Source organism: Cucumis melo, chromosome 5 (genome assembly GCF_025177605.1).
Source record: "Cucumis melo cultivar AY chromosome 5, USDA_Cmelo_AY_1.0, whole genome shotgun sequence".
Taxonomy (NCBI): domain Eukaryota; kingdom Viridiplantae; phylum Streptophyta; class Magnoliopsida; order Cucurbitales; family Cucurbitaceae; genus Cucumis; species Cucumis melo.
In genome coordinates, this window is record NC_066861.1 from 2,939,517 (window position 1) to 2,956,396 (window position 16,880).

At 33.8% G+C, this 16,880-nt stretch overlaps 3 protein-coding genes across 15 annotated transcripts; all 3 read left to right on the forward strand.

Moving 5' to 3' along the window:
• Nucleotides 1–103: 103 nt before the first annotated feature.
• Nucleotides 104–4,252, forward strand: LOC103491312 (transmembrane emp24 domain-containing protein p24delta3-like). The gene is made up of 4 exons (XM_008451197.3): nt 104–654; nt 1,294–1,506; nt 3,812–3,888; nt 3,976–4,252. The coding sequence occupies exons 1-4, from the start codon at nt 442–444 to the stop codon at nt 4,118–4,120; spliced, it is 648 nt and encodes a 215-aa protein (XP_008449419.2). The 5' UTR covers nt 104–441; the 3' UTR covers nt 4,121–4,252.
• Nucleotides 4,253–6,638: 2,386 nt separating this feature from the next.
• LOC103491311 (uncharacterized protein At1g10890) lies at nt 6,639–11,615 on the forward strand. 13 transcript variants are annotated; one of them, XM_051085175.1, is made up of 7 exons: nt 6,699–7,014; nt 7,096–7,215; nt 7,310–7,465; nt 8,165–8,266; nt 8,368–8,583; nt 10,812–11,031; nt 11,146–11,615. In XM_051085175.1, the coding sequence occupies exons 3-7, from the start codon at nt 7,338–7,340 to the stop codon at nt 11,410–11,412; spliced, it is 933 nt and encodes a 310-aa protein (XP_050941132.1). In that variant the 5' UTR covers nt 6,699–7,014; nt 7,096–7,215; nt 7,310–7,337; the 3' UTR covers nt 11,413–11,615. The 13 variants fall into 13 exon arrangements, with proteins under 13 accessions (XP_008449418.3, XP_050941140.1, XP_050941132.1 ...); XM_051085174.1 differs by having other exon boundaries at nt 7,096–7,167; XM_051085178.1 differs by having other exon boundaries at nt 6,699–7,001.
• A 2,388-nt stretch (nt 11,616–14,003) lies between these two features.
• LOC103491310 (vacuolar iron transporter homolog 2.1-like) lies at nt 14,004–15,220 on the forward strand. The gene is made up of 2 exons (XM_008451195.3): nt 14,004–14,424; nt 14,582–15,220. Exons 1-2 carry the CDS (start codon nt 14,155–14,157, stop codon nt 14,900–14,902), a joined length of 591 nt encoding a protein of 196 aa, XP_008449417.1. The 5' UTR covers nt 14,004–14,154; the 3' UTR covers nt 14,903–15,220.
• The last annotated feature ends 1,660 nt before the right edge of the window (nt 15,221–16,880 follow it).

The window sequence follows — 16,880 nt, forward strand, 5'->3', positions numbered from 1 at the left end:
TCATTGATCGATACGATACATATATACTATATTGATGTGTTTAATTGTTATGTATAATATATTTCAAAAGAAAGAAGGAAAGAGATGAAGAAGGCCTTTGGACAGAGCACGCGCTTGCTATGGGCGAGAGAACGCAACGATGCTACCAAATCCCATCGTCTTATAAGGAAATGAAACCAAAGCAATGAGTCAAAAAGGTGAAATTTGAAAAGAGTACGCGAGAGGGTTCCAAAACCTTGGGCTCTCAAATACCGATCACCAACCAAATCCAACGCCATTAAAGCTCCAGCTTCGACCCTACCAACTACATCTCCCCAAGCCGTTTCTCCCATTTTTCATTCTAACGTTTCGCATATCTCTCTCTCTCTCTCTCTCTCTCCAGTTTTCTACAATTCAACAGAGAGTGACTGAGAGAGAGCGCGTTCTTTGGAGAAGACAGCAATGGAACACTGGAGGATGATTCTGCCGTCTTTCCTGTTAATTTTCACCTTCTTGGTGACGGATCTTCTGCGCCCTACACATGCCATTTGGCTTAACCTTCCTTCAACAGGAACCAAGTGCGTCTCTGAGGAAATCCACAGCAACGTCGTTGTTTTGGCTGATTATGTTGTAATCTCTGAGAATTACACCCACACGCCCACCGTTTCCGTCAAGGTGAGCCCTCAATCGGTCAACGCTAGGGTTTTTCGATGATTTCTTTTTTTTCCTTTTCAATTTTCTACCTGGTTTTTTCTGGCTGATTGAAGATGTAATCTTACCGGAAATTAAGATTGCTTATCTTGAACGGATTGGATGCTGGTCGTTTTGGTTTCACAAGATTTTTTACTGCCTCTTTAGTTATCTTCTGTCGGGATTTTTTTTTTCTTTCATGTATGCATTAGTGTTACATTATGCTTGAATTTTGCAGAGAGTGATTGTTGTTTCGTGGGCAGTGAGTGCTATGAAAGACATCTACATCCACTATAATTAATAGTGATAAAGATTGGTAATGGATAAAGGGAGACAGTGGGAGGCTCATTAGTACCTGTTGGGTTCTCTTCATTTAGTTTTGCATCTTGTAGAGTTTGTTTTAAAAGTTGTTCTATGCAATTAATTTTTTTTCTCTACAGGTGAGAAGAATCGCCATATTTGTTTAGTTTGGTTGCCAATCCCATTTATCTTAAGCTAATGTGAAGAGAATATCCTAATACGTAATAAGTAATATCCTTTATATGTGGAAATGGTCAGCTGATGTGTTGATCTATGTCCTTGTATCCTTGGCTTATTATTCAATCTGTAAATTTTCTCTCTCAGGTGACATCGCCTTACGGGAACAACCTCCACCAAAAGGAGAATCAAACGACTGGGCAGTTTGCATTCACCACAGCGGAGGCTGGCAACCATCTGGCATGCTTTTGGGTTGATGGTCATCATCAGGGTGGTGGTGAAGTTAGCTTAAATCTCGATTGGAGAACTGGGATTTCAGCTAAGGACTGGGATTCCGTTGCAAAAAAAGAAAAAATTGAGGTGTGTTTTCTTCTTAAGCTGACAGTTTCAAGATATGTATGTCATTGAGTTGCGTCTTGTTCTTAATCATCTTCCAACAAAAATTGAAGTGTTTTTTTTTTCTTTTTTCTTTTTCTTAATTTAATTTAATTATTATCATTTTTATTTTATTTTATTTTATTTCGTAAAAGAAGTGTTTTTGTTAATGGCTGGCAATAGAGGGCACCCTCCAGTTCTCAACCCACACACACACCCCAAAAACAAAAAAAAACTACATCATCGGAGCCTTTGAATCATCGATAATTATCTAATGACAGCAGACTTTTGTACGTAAAGAAACCCGCCAAGATGTTTTATTGTGTACAAGACCACAAAAGAAGTCAAAATATGACTGAAGGAGTGTGCATTTCTTTCCTTCTAAATGTGCCACAAAAGAGATCTAAGAGACAACTTTCAACAATCTCGGTTTTCCCTCTCAAGTTCCATGCATGAAGTCCTTCCACAAGCCAACCTTTGGCCTCCTTTTTTGTGGTCTTTTTATTATTTTTTTATGAGAAACAAAACCTTCCACCTTCTTAGGAAGGGAAAAAGAAGTTTCCAAGTTTCCAGTCAAGTAATTCCACAATCTAGAGGCACAATCACATTTTATAGATACATCCTGCAACCAGAAGGCAAGGGGTCCAACTCCTCAACTTTATTTGAAGTTCATCTTCAGTGTTGTGGCTGTTAAAAGCCAAGACTAGGAAAACTTTAACTTTCTTAGGACACTTGCACTTCAAAATCATGCTAGTCAAAGGTTAAGATGCGGAGATTAAGGTAGTGAACCGTCAACCTGCTCGTTATGTAGCTCAGCTATGATATTTTACTGAAATTTATAGGCTAAGGGCTCATAACGAAGCAACAAGATGTCACTAATGTAATATAATAAAATTAAGTATTAAGTCTAAAAAATTTATTTATTAATTTAAGTACATTTTCATAAAATTTTTATTTTTATAATATTTCTAAAAATATCTATTGGCAGCAACATTTTATCAATATTCCAGTGAAATTGAGACAGACATTTGCATCGACAATGACATTTTAAACCTTGATATGTATTCATAGTTTCATTCACTAATGAAATGGTTGGCACCTCTTTGATTTTTAGTTTTCCCCTCCCCTTCTCATTCTCTGAAGTCATATTAGGACTGTCTAATTTTAGTTTATCCATTTTGGTTGCTTGGTATTAAACAATGAGTGGGTTCAGGGCTAGAGAGACGCGAGAATGAGAGGTTGGAGGGACTTAGTTTGAGGGGTAGAGACTGAATCAGAATAAGAGAATTAGATGTAGACCACTAGTTGAAAACCATGACTAGTAGAGACTGAAGACTAAGAGAGAAGCTTGTTAGAATTAGAGGGAAAGATGTATGTTGTTAACTTGCCAACATCAGGTCCTTCTTTTTCAACCAATATTTTAAAGAAGGAAGATAAACAAAAACAAAAGCTTTAGGCAGGTGCCAAAAAGCATTTAGACCTGTGTCATGGTGTGTGGTTTTGTAATGCCACCTCGCCTGAATCAACGTGAGAGACTCTACTAGCACCTCTATGTGCTTCATGCCTAAGCACACTACTAAGTCACCAAGGCAATGTTGGGGGCAAGGAGTGGAGTTCTTTAATTTGGAGTTTGCTTAGTCTGAGGCGTTAATTAGTGTAAGAAGTTATTTAGTCTGAATTTGAGTTGTAGAGTTGTTTAGTTTGGAGTTATAAAGTAAGTGCGTAGTTGTTTAACCTGGAGTTGTAAAGTTTGAGTTTATGCTGTTTTCATTTTTGCTGTAATTTACAATAAGTGGTAGGTTCCAATAATTTTTTTAGTCAAAATTTTAATTAATAAATATTTGTTCTTGTTAATTCCTAATTTGAGATGTTAAGTTGTAATGTTTTATGTATATTGTACAATTTTGTTTATCTATCAATTTTGACGAAGTCGGCATTAGTGGAGCCAGCACACATGGCTAACTGAAATAAGAGGATTGAAGGAGGTCAGAAAACACGAAAGGAAGAGAGAGATGCGGGAAAGAGCGAGAGAGGGGATTAAAGAAACATTTGTACTTAAATAGTCATTACCATTTTAAGTCTTAGAGTAGGGTTATTTTTACATTTAATGTGATAAACAACACATTGGACCAAACGGAGAGTGGGCTTATGAACATCGCTCTCTAGGCCAATCGACTCCTATCCCAAAGAAGGATAAACTTATGATCTTATATGTACCACTCAAAGTTTTTTGCTCTTCATATGTTTCCTCAAATAACCTTGAAGTTAATTTCAAATTGCTAACTTGCAGGGTGTTCAGCTTGAGCTCCTGAAACTTGAAGGGGCGGTACAGGCCATTCATGAGAATCTTATCTATCTAAAGAACAGGTAATCTACTTTGCAAAACTATTCAAATCCGATTCAAAAAAAAAATTTCTCCATGAATGTTTGAATTAATCATTTATACAATCACAGGGAAGCGGATATGAGGATAGTTAGTGAAAAAACAAATGGAAGAGTGGCGTGGTTTAGCATAATGTCTTTGGGTGTTTGTATTTTTGCTTCAGCACTTCAACTCTGGTACTTGAAGCGATTCTTCCATAAAAAGAAGCTCATCTAAAATACTATTCTTTTTCTCTAGTCTTCTTTTTGATTTTCTTTTCTTACACCAAGAAGTATAAAGGGCATGATACTAGATTGTAGACTATATGAACCTTTGGAATAAAATTTATCATAGAGTTGTTTTATCGTCGATTTTCTGTTAACTGCATCTTGATCGTTTGGCAATCGGTGTGTTTGTGATCACTGCAGAAAAGTTTTGCATATAGATAAGTATTTGAGTGTTCGATGTGTCTAATAATTGGATTTAAGTGTTAGACATGCTCTACTACAGAAATGCTTTATCATAGAAAGGGAAGAAATCATGGTCTTGAAAGTAATTTTGATTATCACAGTAGTTTTGCAACGGTGGAGAAGATACCATAGAAAGAGAAGACTTAAGTACTAAATTAATATCTTAAACTCAATAAGCGAAAATGACTGATTTATGTTAAAAATAATTCTCTTTTGCTGTTATCTATAACCAATCACTCTAAACGCTTTTTTTCTTTTTTGTAAGAACACAAAAATGTTTTAGTATTGATATTCATCAAACACTTTCAAATAATCATTTTGAACCCAATCGAAACTCTAAGTCATTCTTAATAGTGTGGGGATTACATGTTTCCTCCAAGCAAATTGTTATATTATTACTTTTTCATTTACGATTAGAGTAGTAACAACACTTTGGTCTTTTTAAAATAATATTTCACAACTATCGTATACCAAAATCTAAACGATCAATATTCTATTTTAGAGATTATTGTTGCTACCAAGACCATTTAGATGATCACAATATTGTATATCACATACCAAGACCATTTAGATTTCGTATAAGATCGTGTACTGTTTAGACTTTGTACAAGATCGTGTATCGTACCAAGCGACCATTTAGATTTGGTACAAGATCATGTACCAAGATTGTTTAGACTTTGTACAATCTTGTACAAGATCATGAACCGTAGCAAGACCATTTAGATTTTGTACAAACCGAACTCTTTCATCCCTCTCATCTTCCTCGTTTATTTACTACCTCTTTCTTCCTTTAGAACCTGCTCGACCCCTACGGATAAGATAATTACCGTTTAGATTTGATACAATGTCATGTATGAGGTCCTATCGATTAGTATTATGTAGAAGAAATCAATTATATACATTAATATAATTAGATCTGCTCTTCGTAAACAAATTGGCAAGATTATTTAGATATTGGTAAACTATCGTGTACACCAATATCTAGTGTACCAATATAATATCTAGTATACCAATGCCTAAATGATTAGTTGTCGTGTATCGATATCATATCTAGTGTATCAATATCTAAATGATCGACTATTACTATCTATTCCATATAAACAAGTGATAGATTTAAACGATCATTTACCAAGATCTAAAGGTTTGCGTGATATTTTTGTTATTTCATGTTGTGGACTTATGAGTTTTTTTCTTTTTCAAAATTGTTAGATACTTTTGCGTTTTGTTCCATTTCTGGAAAAACTCTTTGATTATCTTGTACAAATTTATTTATTTATTTATTTTAGATAAGCAAGAGTCAAGTAGTCAACAAAAAAAAAAAAGGAAAGTATGGTATTGAAGAAGGGAGGGGAGAAAAAGATAAAAGGTAGGGAGATGACATTATTAATGTTTTCCATTCATATAATTTCTTCTAAAGTTTTAGAATATTTTTAAAACTCATTGAAAATTGAAGTATTTTTTGACTCACAATTTCATCCAAAATTAATGGTAAGGTAAGAGTATTTTCGAATTCATTTTAGAAGTTTACGAATAGTTTTGGACTAATTTTAGAAATTTAAGGATCTTTTTAAAACTTTATAGACATATTTTTTACACGGTTAAAAGTTTAGGAACAATTTTTTATTTTTATTTTTATAATTTAGCCTATAATAATTCACATAACATTCCTCGCTATGAAGCATACATAATTCATGTGCGACAAAAAGTTCGTATCAAATAACTATACTTCCTATTAGTTTCCAAATACGTATCTGACACGTAATTTGACGTATCTATTTTTACACCGACAATTTTTTATAGAAAAAGATAAGTAACTCATGTAATCTTTCCCAATCTAAAACTAAGCAACCTATTTAAAAGTCTTGCAACTCGAGTTCAAAACTAAAAGGAAGAAAAAAAACCCTAGAATCATCCAATCTTCATCTTCACGCTTGAATCCCTATGAAGTACACGAAAATACAACATATTTGAACATCTTCAACAAAGGGTTTTTTCGTTTATCTCCCTCTAATCTTTTTATCTGATCAGTACGAGTAACTTATGATCTATTAAATTTTATTGACTTATTTTTTCTTCAACATCTTAAATGTTACTTTTTGTATCGTATTTTGTACTATAGCATCACTAAATTTATCGATAACATATATTGTTTTTCAAAAAGGAAAACGCATCATCATCGACGTATCAGTATTCTAGATTTTTAGAAATTGACGTATTCATACGTATGTATCATATTCGTATTTGTATCCATATCGGTGGTTGTGTTTCATAAATTATAAATTTAGGAAGTATTGTTGGAAATGAATGAATTAAATGAAAAAGTATAAAAGGACAAATGAGAATGAATAAGAATAATTTTAGGGCGAACAGGAATTTAACAGCACAAGGAGAGAATTTAGAAAGAAAGAACGAACGAACGGCGTTCAATTCTTGAAGAAGACTTTGGTTCTTTCACCTTTGCTTTCCCTATTCCCTATTCCCTATTCCCATTCCAATCGGACCGACGACGAAGAACGGAAACTGGGACAGGGAGGAGCGATTCAATTCGGATCACCTCTTCTTCTTCTTCTTATAATCCCCATCCTCGGAGATACCTTCCACCAGATTCTCCTCAATTTGGATTCCAACCTCATCAACTGCGATTTCGGGTAATACATACATGTATGTTTTCATCTCCGATCCTTTTTCTGCTTCCAATTAGGGTTCCACTTGCTCTTTATCATACTACTCTCTGTATACTAGGGTTTTCGCTGCTTTACATTCAGCTCCTTTGTGGATATTTTCCCTCCCTCTGCTTCCTGAATCAACCGTCCGGTTTGACCTTGGCTTTTTTTAGTTGTTCATACTTCGGTTCTATTCTTTGTATGTTTATTTCAGAAGATGGTTCCTCAAATACAATATCTTGATGTTTATTGTGTCGACCATGTTGATGTTAATCGAAGTAATTTGCTTACAGAGTGAAGATTTGTCCTTCTTGATACAAGATGCCTCGGGATTTATCACGATCTCGATCGCCTTTGTATAGGCGGAGGCTTTCGCCATCTCCCTTAGGGCATAGGTATTCCAGGAGGAGTCGGAGAGACCGGAGCCGTTCACCGTATTCTTACAGCAGGTGATCCCGTTTATGTTTGTAGTTTTATTTACTTTCGAGTTAATCCGTTGAATAATCTCCGACGAAATTATGAGAAGATTGACGACACTGTATCTTTTTCCCGCGGTTTCTACTTCATTGACTTCGGAGTTTCTGCATGAATCTTGCCCCTTTTGCTCTAAATTTCCCCCTGTTTTTTCTTTCTACTTCAGGACGTGTTCTTTGTCGAATTAAGAGGACTTTGATTTCATGGAATGTTCATTTACAATTTATTCTTATTATTATGACAAAAAACAATACGGGTTTCTATGTTGCTGTGATAATAAAATTTATTGAGTTTTCGTGTTTGTTTTATTGTTCAATTACAAAAAATTGACCACTGTAAGTTAGGGTTGCTTGTACTTCTCTTTCAGTGAGTTATATCTTCCGGATCTTTTTGACCTATTTTATTGTTTATGTGCTGATGGTTTGTTTTCTTGTTTTGTAAATGTGCTTTACTATTTTGAATTTCACATAAAATTTCTGATTTTTGTGGCACAATTGTCAAGTACCTCCTAATGGTATTTAATCATTTGTTGAGAATGGTGAGTGGGGGAGAAAATTTTAGAAATCTTCAGGGAAAAAACTCTAAAATGTGGTAGAAGCAAACAGAATAGACATGATCTTGCTAAGAAAATTGTGAAATAAGTCAGTTATTCCTATTACATGGGAAGCGACCAGGTTATGGGTGCTGATGGGTGTTCCGTCATTGCTCGATTGTGACTTTTCTTCTTCATGTGATGTGATAAAAGATGGAGCTCACAAAGGTTTATTCTTAACAATGTATGAGGTAACTGTACGGTGCAAAGTGGTAGGCTAGCTTGATACATACCTATGTATAGAAGTCTTTATATCTTGCTCAATTGTTTCTATTCATTATACAGAAGAAAAAGTCGCTCAATTTCTCCAAGACGTAATAGAAGTCGTTCACGAACACCAAGACACCATAGAAGTCGTTCTCCAACTTCAAGGAGTTATAAGAAGCAGAGACGACGAAGTTCCTCATCATCTCTGCATCGTAGATCTTCTAGTTCTAGCCTCGGATCCATTGAGCAAAAAAGTACCAGTGAAAAATTGAAAAAGGAGGAAGAAAGAAAAAGGTATATTAACTGGATCACTAATTTTATGTTCTTTTTGTCTCTCAATTATCATTGGGTTTCGTCTGCACTGCAGAATCATTTAATATTCTACAATGGAAAATGTTATCACTTGTTGACCTTTGTAGTTCGTTTAAGTACTTTGTGGGCTTTAACATTTTGAACCCTTCAGCTGTGATACTACAAGAATTTCAGTCGGGCTCTCTAACTTTTGACCATGAAAGATAATGACATAACTAAAACCACACGAGGATGACTAAGTGAATTCTCGCCCCAATTGTCTGTGCTATCTTTGAACAAGAGTCAAAATAGTTACTACTCTTTAGCTAGAGAGGGATTTGAAAGCAGAATCATGATAGTAATCTAGTTGTGTTCACGAAGAATCTTAGAATTTTTTTTATCAAAATTGAAAACTTTTTATTTTATTTTTTTAATTTAAAACTTTTTTTTTTCTTGACTGAAAGAGCCTGGGTTCATGCTTCTTTTTTTATGGTTTTTTTAAAGTAAAAAAAAAGAATCAAGAATTCAGCTTTAGTTTAATATGGATGTTCCAGCATCCAGAAATGCTGGCATATTTTTGTAGTTGTGCTTGTCAGCTTGTGCATATGCTAGAATTTTCTTTTTACCTCTGTACCTGCACCTGCAGTGGATGTACTTTTACTTGTGAAGATTCCTGAAGGTGAAAATGGAACAATAGGCTATAGGTGGATTGTAATTCAATGATTTGGAATTGCATCTCTAAAGATTATGATTTCATGCGAGCACATTCTTTTTAATTTCACATCATAATGGTTGAGTATAACTAATTTTCTATAAGTATTGGAACTGATTGAAAATGGCTACAGAATTGTTTAATAATGTTACAGTGCTGTGGGACAATCTCCCTTTCAGTTTTCTCATTGCAGCATTATCATTATTTCTTTTTTCTTTTGTTGGATGAGAAACCATTTCATTGACAAATAGCTTCCTCATTATCTCTATTGTTAATTAGAGGGGTATGTATGTGCTACGGATGATAAAAAACCATATCTATAAACTTGTTATATTATCATGGACATTGCATTCTCATGTTTGTTCATATGGTGACTGAAAAGTTTTATTGTTTGATTAGCTTAGAACATCAGGAGAAGGTACTAGATGCTTTATTAATTTAATTTAGGAGGCATTCTTGTTTGTCTTTTAGATAGAGGCAAGAGTATTATGATTAAAGTAAAACCTAATGGTGAGATGTAGGCATTGTTTTGCTTCAGCAGAACTCTATGTTCTCCTTTCAATTGTATATCAACCAGAGAAATTGATTTTTTTTTTTTTTAATATTTTCGGAGTCTAAGGAGTAAAAAGTTTAATGCTTCAGAATCTGCTCTGTTTATTTCTGCACTGTGGAGCTTTTATCACATCTGGCTTTTGCTCTTCCATCTAGTTCTTTCTTTTAGTATTCTCCATACTCGCGCTCGCCGTTCTACCGAATCCCTAACTGATTTAAATTTGAGCAAGGGCTTTTAAGATGGGACAAACGAATGTAAAATGTGGCCTATTCAATTGGTTGCCTGAATGACAGTCTGCTGTTATCATGCATGCTTATGTGAACACCTAATATGAAATATTTGTACAGTTTGACAATCCTGAAGGTACTTACTCTTTCAGGATGTGACAGTATATATCGACTAGTTTGAGCTTGATAGGCCTCTAGGAACCTCATTTTACTTGAAATGCCTACTGTCTTAGTTTAAAGGGTTATAACTACATGGATAAAAATCAATTTTTACATAAAAAAAAGAAGTCATATGCTCCCCATTCAAAGAATGTTATAGTTGTAAGGATTTGAGTTTTTCCGGTGATTGGTTTTAAAACTGCGACAGGTTACTTTGACATTCTTCTCCACAGGATTTTCTGAAGGAAGATACTGCTATAGACTTGTTATATTTGATGATCAATTTGATGCTTCGTTAATATGCTGTTCACCAGTTTTATAACTCTTTTGTATGGATCAGGATTGAGTTAGAGGTATGCCCTAAAAGGATAAGCATGTTTTAGTGCTCTTATCTCGTCATGGAGGTTAGTTTGTTAATTTACTATATGCTTATATAAACCGGAAGAGGAAAAAACAACGCACCGAGGCACGAAAAGTCAGTTGTCATTTAGTTCGTTGTTTGAATTGAAGAACGCTTTCAGGTGGTGCATTTTACATATCCGGGGTTGGCCGTTTTCTTAAATTTTTATTTTTTTCTCAGGCGACAACAGGAGTCACAGGCCAAATTGCTTAAAGAAGAAACGAATAAGAGAGTTGAAGAAGCAATTCGCAAGGAAGTTGAAGAGAGACTGAACTCTGATAATCTAAAACTGGATATAAACAAGAAGTTGGAGGAGGGACGGACACGGCTTAACGAAGAAGTGACCGCTCAACTTGAGAAGGAAAAAGAAGCTGCCCTTGTTGAGGCCAGACGGAAAGAGGTACGTACTATATCTATCTATTACTGACTATCTGCCAAAATCCAACTTGTGTATTGCGGTTTTGTTTCGGTTCGGATAGAAATGTGAATTTGTGGGGTTGGTTTGTTGGTGTAGGAACAAGCTAGAAAAGAGAAAGAAGAATTAGAAAGAATGGTTGAGGAGAGCAGGAGGAGAGTAGAAGAGGCTCAGAGAAGGGAGGCTTTAGAGAGACAAAAGAGAGAGGAAGAAAGATATAGAGAACTGGAAGAGCTTCAAAGGCAAAAAGAAGAAGCTATTAAGAGGAAAAAACAGGAAGAAGAGGAACAACGAGTTAATCAGATGAAACTGTTGGGTAAAAACAAATCACGTCCCAAATTGTCATTTGCCATTGGCTCCAAATAAAACAAGTATGTCAACACAAAAAGAAAAACAAAAAAAAAAAAAAAAAAACAAAAAGTAGAAAAAGTAAATTTTTTCTTATTATTATTATTTTTTTTGTTCTTCAAGTGTTGTGAATTTAAACTCGATTGTTTGTCACACTTGTGTAATTTGGGATGACAACATAATTCTACTTAATGCCACTCCCTCGTTCTTATGACAAATAACTCGTCTCACTATGAAATTGCTTTGGCTAGACTTTTTACCTCTACTTTTCCTTCCAATAAATTTTGTATATGATTGGAATTGTTTTGTCTATGTAACCTTTAAAATAGACAGATCAAAGTATACTTCCATTTCATCACGTCTCTAGTAAGCAGTCAAGATTATATTTGATGTGATATGGATAAATCTCTCTTGTTAGATTTTTGACGACTCCTTTCCATATCATATTTATATTCTTGCTTGTCTTTAGAGTCGGTTTTATGTCACAATTTAAGGTAGGAGAATGCTGCACAAAATTGCTGCAAAATTCTCTCTACAACTCTTTTGTGATCATGCACCGATTAATTGTTAGATGCCACAATCTCGGTTGTAAAAGACTTGCAAACAATCGTGAGACCCGACTTGCGAAAATATTGTTGGTCCCAATTGACATATTTCTCAATCTCAACCCCTGTTTCTTGAGAAAACAATTTTAGAAAATGGGATTTCATCGCATTATTCTATAAAAAAATGCTATTATAACTTGTATACGTAAGTAATGTGGTTTAACTTTTTGGCTGTGTATGAAGTACAAGTTAGTAGGTACCATGTGAGGTTACTTACTTCTTGAAACAAATATAAATATTGTGGACTTGAAAGTTTGTATGGGTTCGATCACATGGTGTGTATATGGGGCTTCCAATGATCTAGTTTTTAATGTTTTTTTAAATTGGTTTAATTGATGGGCAAGAAAACGTCTATTATGAATATATTGTGTAGCAACTTAATATTCCCTATTAAAAAAGTGTATAGCTGACAATAAAAAAAAAAATTGAATAAAAACATATGTTAATAGAAAATAAAATTGTTTTCTTGACACCCCAAACAACGTTAGTAAAAAGTGTTGTTTTGACATTTTTAACAAATAGTTGAAAAGTATGAATCGAGAAATTTGTTTTGATGACATTTTCCATAACAATGGACAAAAAAAAAAAAAAAAGAAAAAAAAACATCAAAGTACACTTTTTTATGGCCACGAACAACATTAAACCTTAAATCCTAAACTCTAAAACAAAGGATTTTTGTGACATTTTTTGGCTTTTAGAATAGGATTATTTTTTGAAAATATTTTCTGCTTGTAAAAAAAAACTAAAATTTAACCACCGAGTTTTAAATCACTATGATATATATATATAAAATTATGAAATTGGAACCAGAGACTACTACTACTCACATTCTTGTGTCTCTTCTTGAGATAGTTACTATTGACGTAGAGTAGTAATTAGTTATATCTTTATAGATATTAATCGTCACATATATAATATGATCTTTCACGAACAACTCAAAATTCATTACTATAAAAACAAATTCTCTTGACATTTGTCATTTTAAATTCTAGACGGTTTTGAAAAAAAATGTCTAGAAATGAGTGGTTTCGAAAACTTTTCACTCTGGGGTCTTTCTTGACGTTTCAAAACCGTGAAGTGTGATGTGTACTTTTTCTTAACATCTTAAAAATGTCAATTAATATCTATTTTTTCCTTCGTTTTGAAAATATTAAAAAGATTTAAGAAAATGGTGGAGGTGAACGAATTTTCGAAAAAAATTTCATACTAAGGTCTTTCTTGATGTTTAAAAAACGTCTAGTGGTATGCACTTTACCTTGACGATTTTATCCCAACCGCTACACCAACTATTATATATCATCTAAGGTATATATCTAATTATATATCTAATAGTAGGTTTGATTCTTTAGAGCCTAAGATATAATTAAGTACTATAAATACAGTCTTCACTGTATAAGTCTATCAAGAACTATTTACATGTGAAAAGAAGTCACACTTGCACTTTGAAAAGAAATAAAATTTGAGTTCTCTCTTGCAATTCTACCAATAATATATAAAGAGTAAGATGTGTTATACTCTTATATATTAGATAAAAATTGGGGTCCAATTGATTGTGAGATATTGATGATATATAAAACCTCATCTCATGGAGTCCATGAACAAAAATGAGTTAAGACTTTGATTCATGAATATAATGAATCTAAAAAGACATCATGATCTTGAAGAGACATGTATTGATTAGATTTCCATATTTGGATCAAAGAACCTCACAATTTTGACGATATAGATGAGAAATTTTTATCCGATCGATGAAATCTCCGTTTATATCTAATACGATAATTCGATAGAAATAATATAGATATTACGTTTGAATTGACGCAAGTCACAAATATTATTATTTTTTTTTAATAAAAGAAAAAAAAAAACCCTAATAAACTTTCCACAATTCCACTAAGAGAAAGTGTGAGCACTAATTTTGAGTAGTGACTTTCACACTATCCATTAATCTTTACCTATTTCTACCACTATCTCTATTTTATTATTCTCATTTCTCTTTCTTTTGCTTAAACAAAACAGAAAACAATTACTCACTCTCTATAAAAATCCCTTCTGGGCGTGTGCCCTCCACAAGCAAATATTAACATTTCTTCTTCTTCTTCTTCTTCTTCTTCTTCTTAACATATTCAAATTCGATTCATCATATAATTCAGTTAATATGGCTTCTGAGTCTGGCAGTGTTGATTATACTCAACGTGCTCAGTGGCTCCGAGCAGCAATCCTAGGGGCCAATGATGGGCTCGTCTCTGTTGCTTCGCTCATGATGGGCGTCGGAGCCGTGAAGCCCGACGCCAAAGCCATGCTTATTGCTGGATTTGCTGGACTGGTTGCCGGAGCTTGTAGTATGGCCATAGGGGAGTTTGTCTCAGTTTATACTCAATATGATATTGAGAAAGCTCAGCTGAAGAGAAATGGGAAGGAAAAGAATGTAATGTGATCAAAGCTATTATTTTTTATCTTATTAAGAAATAAATAACTAAAAAACTGTGAATAAGAGCATTTTGGATAAATTTCAAAATATAACTTCAGCCTTAATTTTGTAAGACAAGAGCTTATATATATTATTCTTCCTACATTATCTACAGAATAACATGGAACCAAAACAGCCGGGCGAGGAGGAAGAGAAGCTGCCGAATCCACTACAGGCTGCACTGGCATCGGCGATAGCGTTTTCGGTGGGAGCAGTCATTCCTTTGGTGGCAGCAGTGTTTATCCGAGACCATAAGGTGAGGCTGGGGGTGGTGGCAGCGGTGGCGAGCTTGACGCTATTGGTTTTTGGGATAGTTGGAGCCATCTTGGGGAGAACTCCGGTTGGAAAATCAGCAGCAAGAGTGGTGGTTGGAGGGTGGATGGCTATGGCCATTACTTTTGGCCTTACGAAGCTGCTTGGGTCTAAGGGACTATGAAGGCTACATATATTTGTACTCTCAAGAAATAAATTAATTAATTATACACACACATACATATATATATATGTGTGTGTGTGTGTTATGTTGTGTTTGTGTTTTTGTTTTCTAAGTATGCATGAGTTTTAAAAAGTAGGAGTTCCCTTTCATAAGTCTAACAAATAAATTATGTTGGCAAAACCAAAATGTGTGGATTTTTTCTTTTAAATTTTCATATAAGAAGTAGTCTTAAATGAATATTTTTATTTTGGATGAGATGTTTCTAATTCCATAATTGTTTTAATGTCAAAACTGATGAAAGTTCTTTTAAATACCAAATATATTATTTCCTATTATTGTAACAAACAGAGAGTGACATTTAATTATAGTATTCCTAAAATGATTAAATTTGTTTGGAGGGTTTATCAAATATATTGTTAAAACAATCTATATAAATGTTATATTTAGCAAATTAACCATGACTTATTGAAGCCAAATTAGCTTGATTTTTCTAAGTAAAAAAACCTTAGGTTCCCAAAATACTTGGTGGACGAAGGAATTGATATATAGAGGGTAATACACATTATTGTGTGATTTATGTTTGGTGCATTCACCTATGGATGGTGTTTTGCATAGGTTAATATCAAAGTGAATTGGAGAAAGTATTTATAATAAGTGGGTGAGAGACGTGTGACACCATATCCTAAAGTATTCATCATTAGTTTGAGACATTGTGAGATTTATGCTTGGCGACCTCAAGGAGTCTTTGATGTGTCCCCTTAGTGTTTGCATGTGCCAATGCAAACGCTTAACTCTTGGAGAAAATATAGGATTTTAATTTTAATATTATTCTCAACAACTATTGGTGGTGTGTATTGACTACTCATATATACACAATTCAATACATGTATACTAAAGTGGTATGGGCAAGTTTAAATGACAATGATTATGGATTAATTCATAGATCATTACAACAAAATTTTCATAAAATCGATCTAAGTCAAATTAATCTTAAGTAGTTTCAACAAAGATCAAAGTCTAACATGGGAAAGTTTTCCTTAAGAAAATGTGATAGTGAAAGTTTCTAATACAAGTTTGTAAAGATAAATAGTAAAAAACATATTTCAAATTAAAACTTGGAAAAAGATTGTAAAATAATAATTATAAGTTTGAAAGAAGAGATGAATCGACAGTAATGAATGAAGAACATACTATAAGAACTAGATACAGATGAGGAAGCAATATCAATCATGCCATTGCTTGAAAGGAAGTTCTATGTTCATGATTATAACGTCTAGGTCTCTAACTCTCGCTGCGTAGCCACATATCTATGTCTCCACAGGCGCTTAACTTACTTTGATCACTAGCGTAAGAGTTATATATTTCTAACTTTCGTGCTTGTTTTGAATGTTAAGCTCCACAACTCTCAAGTAGTTGTTTGTTTTCTTCTAGCTTAGGCTTTTGGAATAAACTACAAGTTAAATCTTTGTTTAACTTCTTCGTAAAAGCTTCTCTCTCCGAGCTTAAAAGTTTAAAATTTAACTCATCCACGTCCAATGGGGGTTTAGTTATTGCATGATGAAGATAGACAATAGACAAAAGTAATCATAGACAAATGAAGCCCATCATATATTGATTGAAAGAAAATTCGTTACAATATATGAATCTGTTGAATTTTGGTAAAAAATAATGAAGCGTTCATAAACTTATTTCTCTCAAAAAAAACTCGCAAAATTTATCACCTTATCGATCAAGTTCTTTGCTTGATAATAATAGATCTTATGATCGTTCACAATTGAATATTCGTCCACAATTTTCTAACATGCTTAATTCTAATAATCCATGAAATCTTAAATCCCTTTAGTTTGATTCTCCCTTGCTAGCATGTGAGCTTCCAAGTTGTTATAATATAAATAATTTTGTTGGGGTGTATAGTTGTATTTCCCAAAACACAAAGCCGGGCCCGGCCCGGCCCAAGTGGATGAAGAACTCCGGCATC

Excerpts from the sequence above, each read along its gene's own strand:
- LOC103491312 (XM_008451197.3), top strand. The coding sequence starts at position 442 with ATGGAACACTGGAGGATGATTCTGCCGTCTTTCCTGTTAATTTTCACC. Across the intron at positions 1,507-3,811 it reads CAAAAAAAGAAAAAATTGAG|GGTGTTCAGCTTGAGCTCCT; the intron begins GTGTGTTTTCTT and ends GCTAACTTGCAG. Across the intron at positions 3,889-3,975 it reads CTTATCTATCTAAAGAACAG|GGAAGCGGATATGAGGATAG; the intron begins GTAATCTACTTT and ends ATACAATCACAG.
- LOC103491310 (XM_008451195.3), top strand. The coding sequence starts at position 14,155 with ATGGCTTCTGAGTCTGGCAGTGTTGATTATACTCAACGTGCTCAGTGG. Across the intron at positions 14,425-14,581 it reads GAAATGGGAAGGAAAAGAAT|AATAACATGGAACCAAAACA; the intron begins GTAATGTGATCA and ends CATTATCTACAG.
- LOC103491311 (XM_051085175.1), top strand. The coding sequence starts at position 7,338 with ATGCCTCGGGATTTATCACGATCTCGATCGCCTTTGTATAGGCGGAGG. Across the intron at positions 8,584-10,811 it reads AAGGAGGAAGAAAGAAAAAG|GCGACAACAGGAGTCACAGG; the intron begins GTATATTAACTG and ends TTTTTTTCTCAG. Across the intron at positions 11,032-11,145 it reads TTGAGGCCAGACGGAAAGAG|GAACAAGCTAGAAAAGAGAA; the intron begins GTACGTACTATA and ends TTGTTGGTGTAG.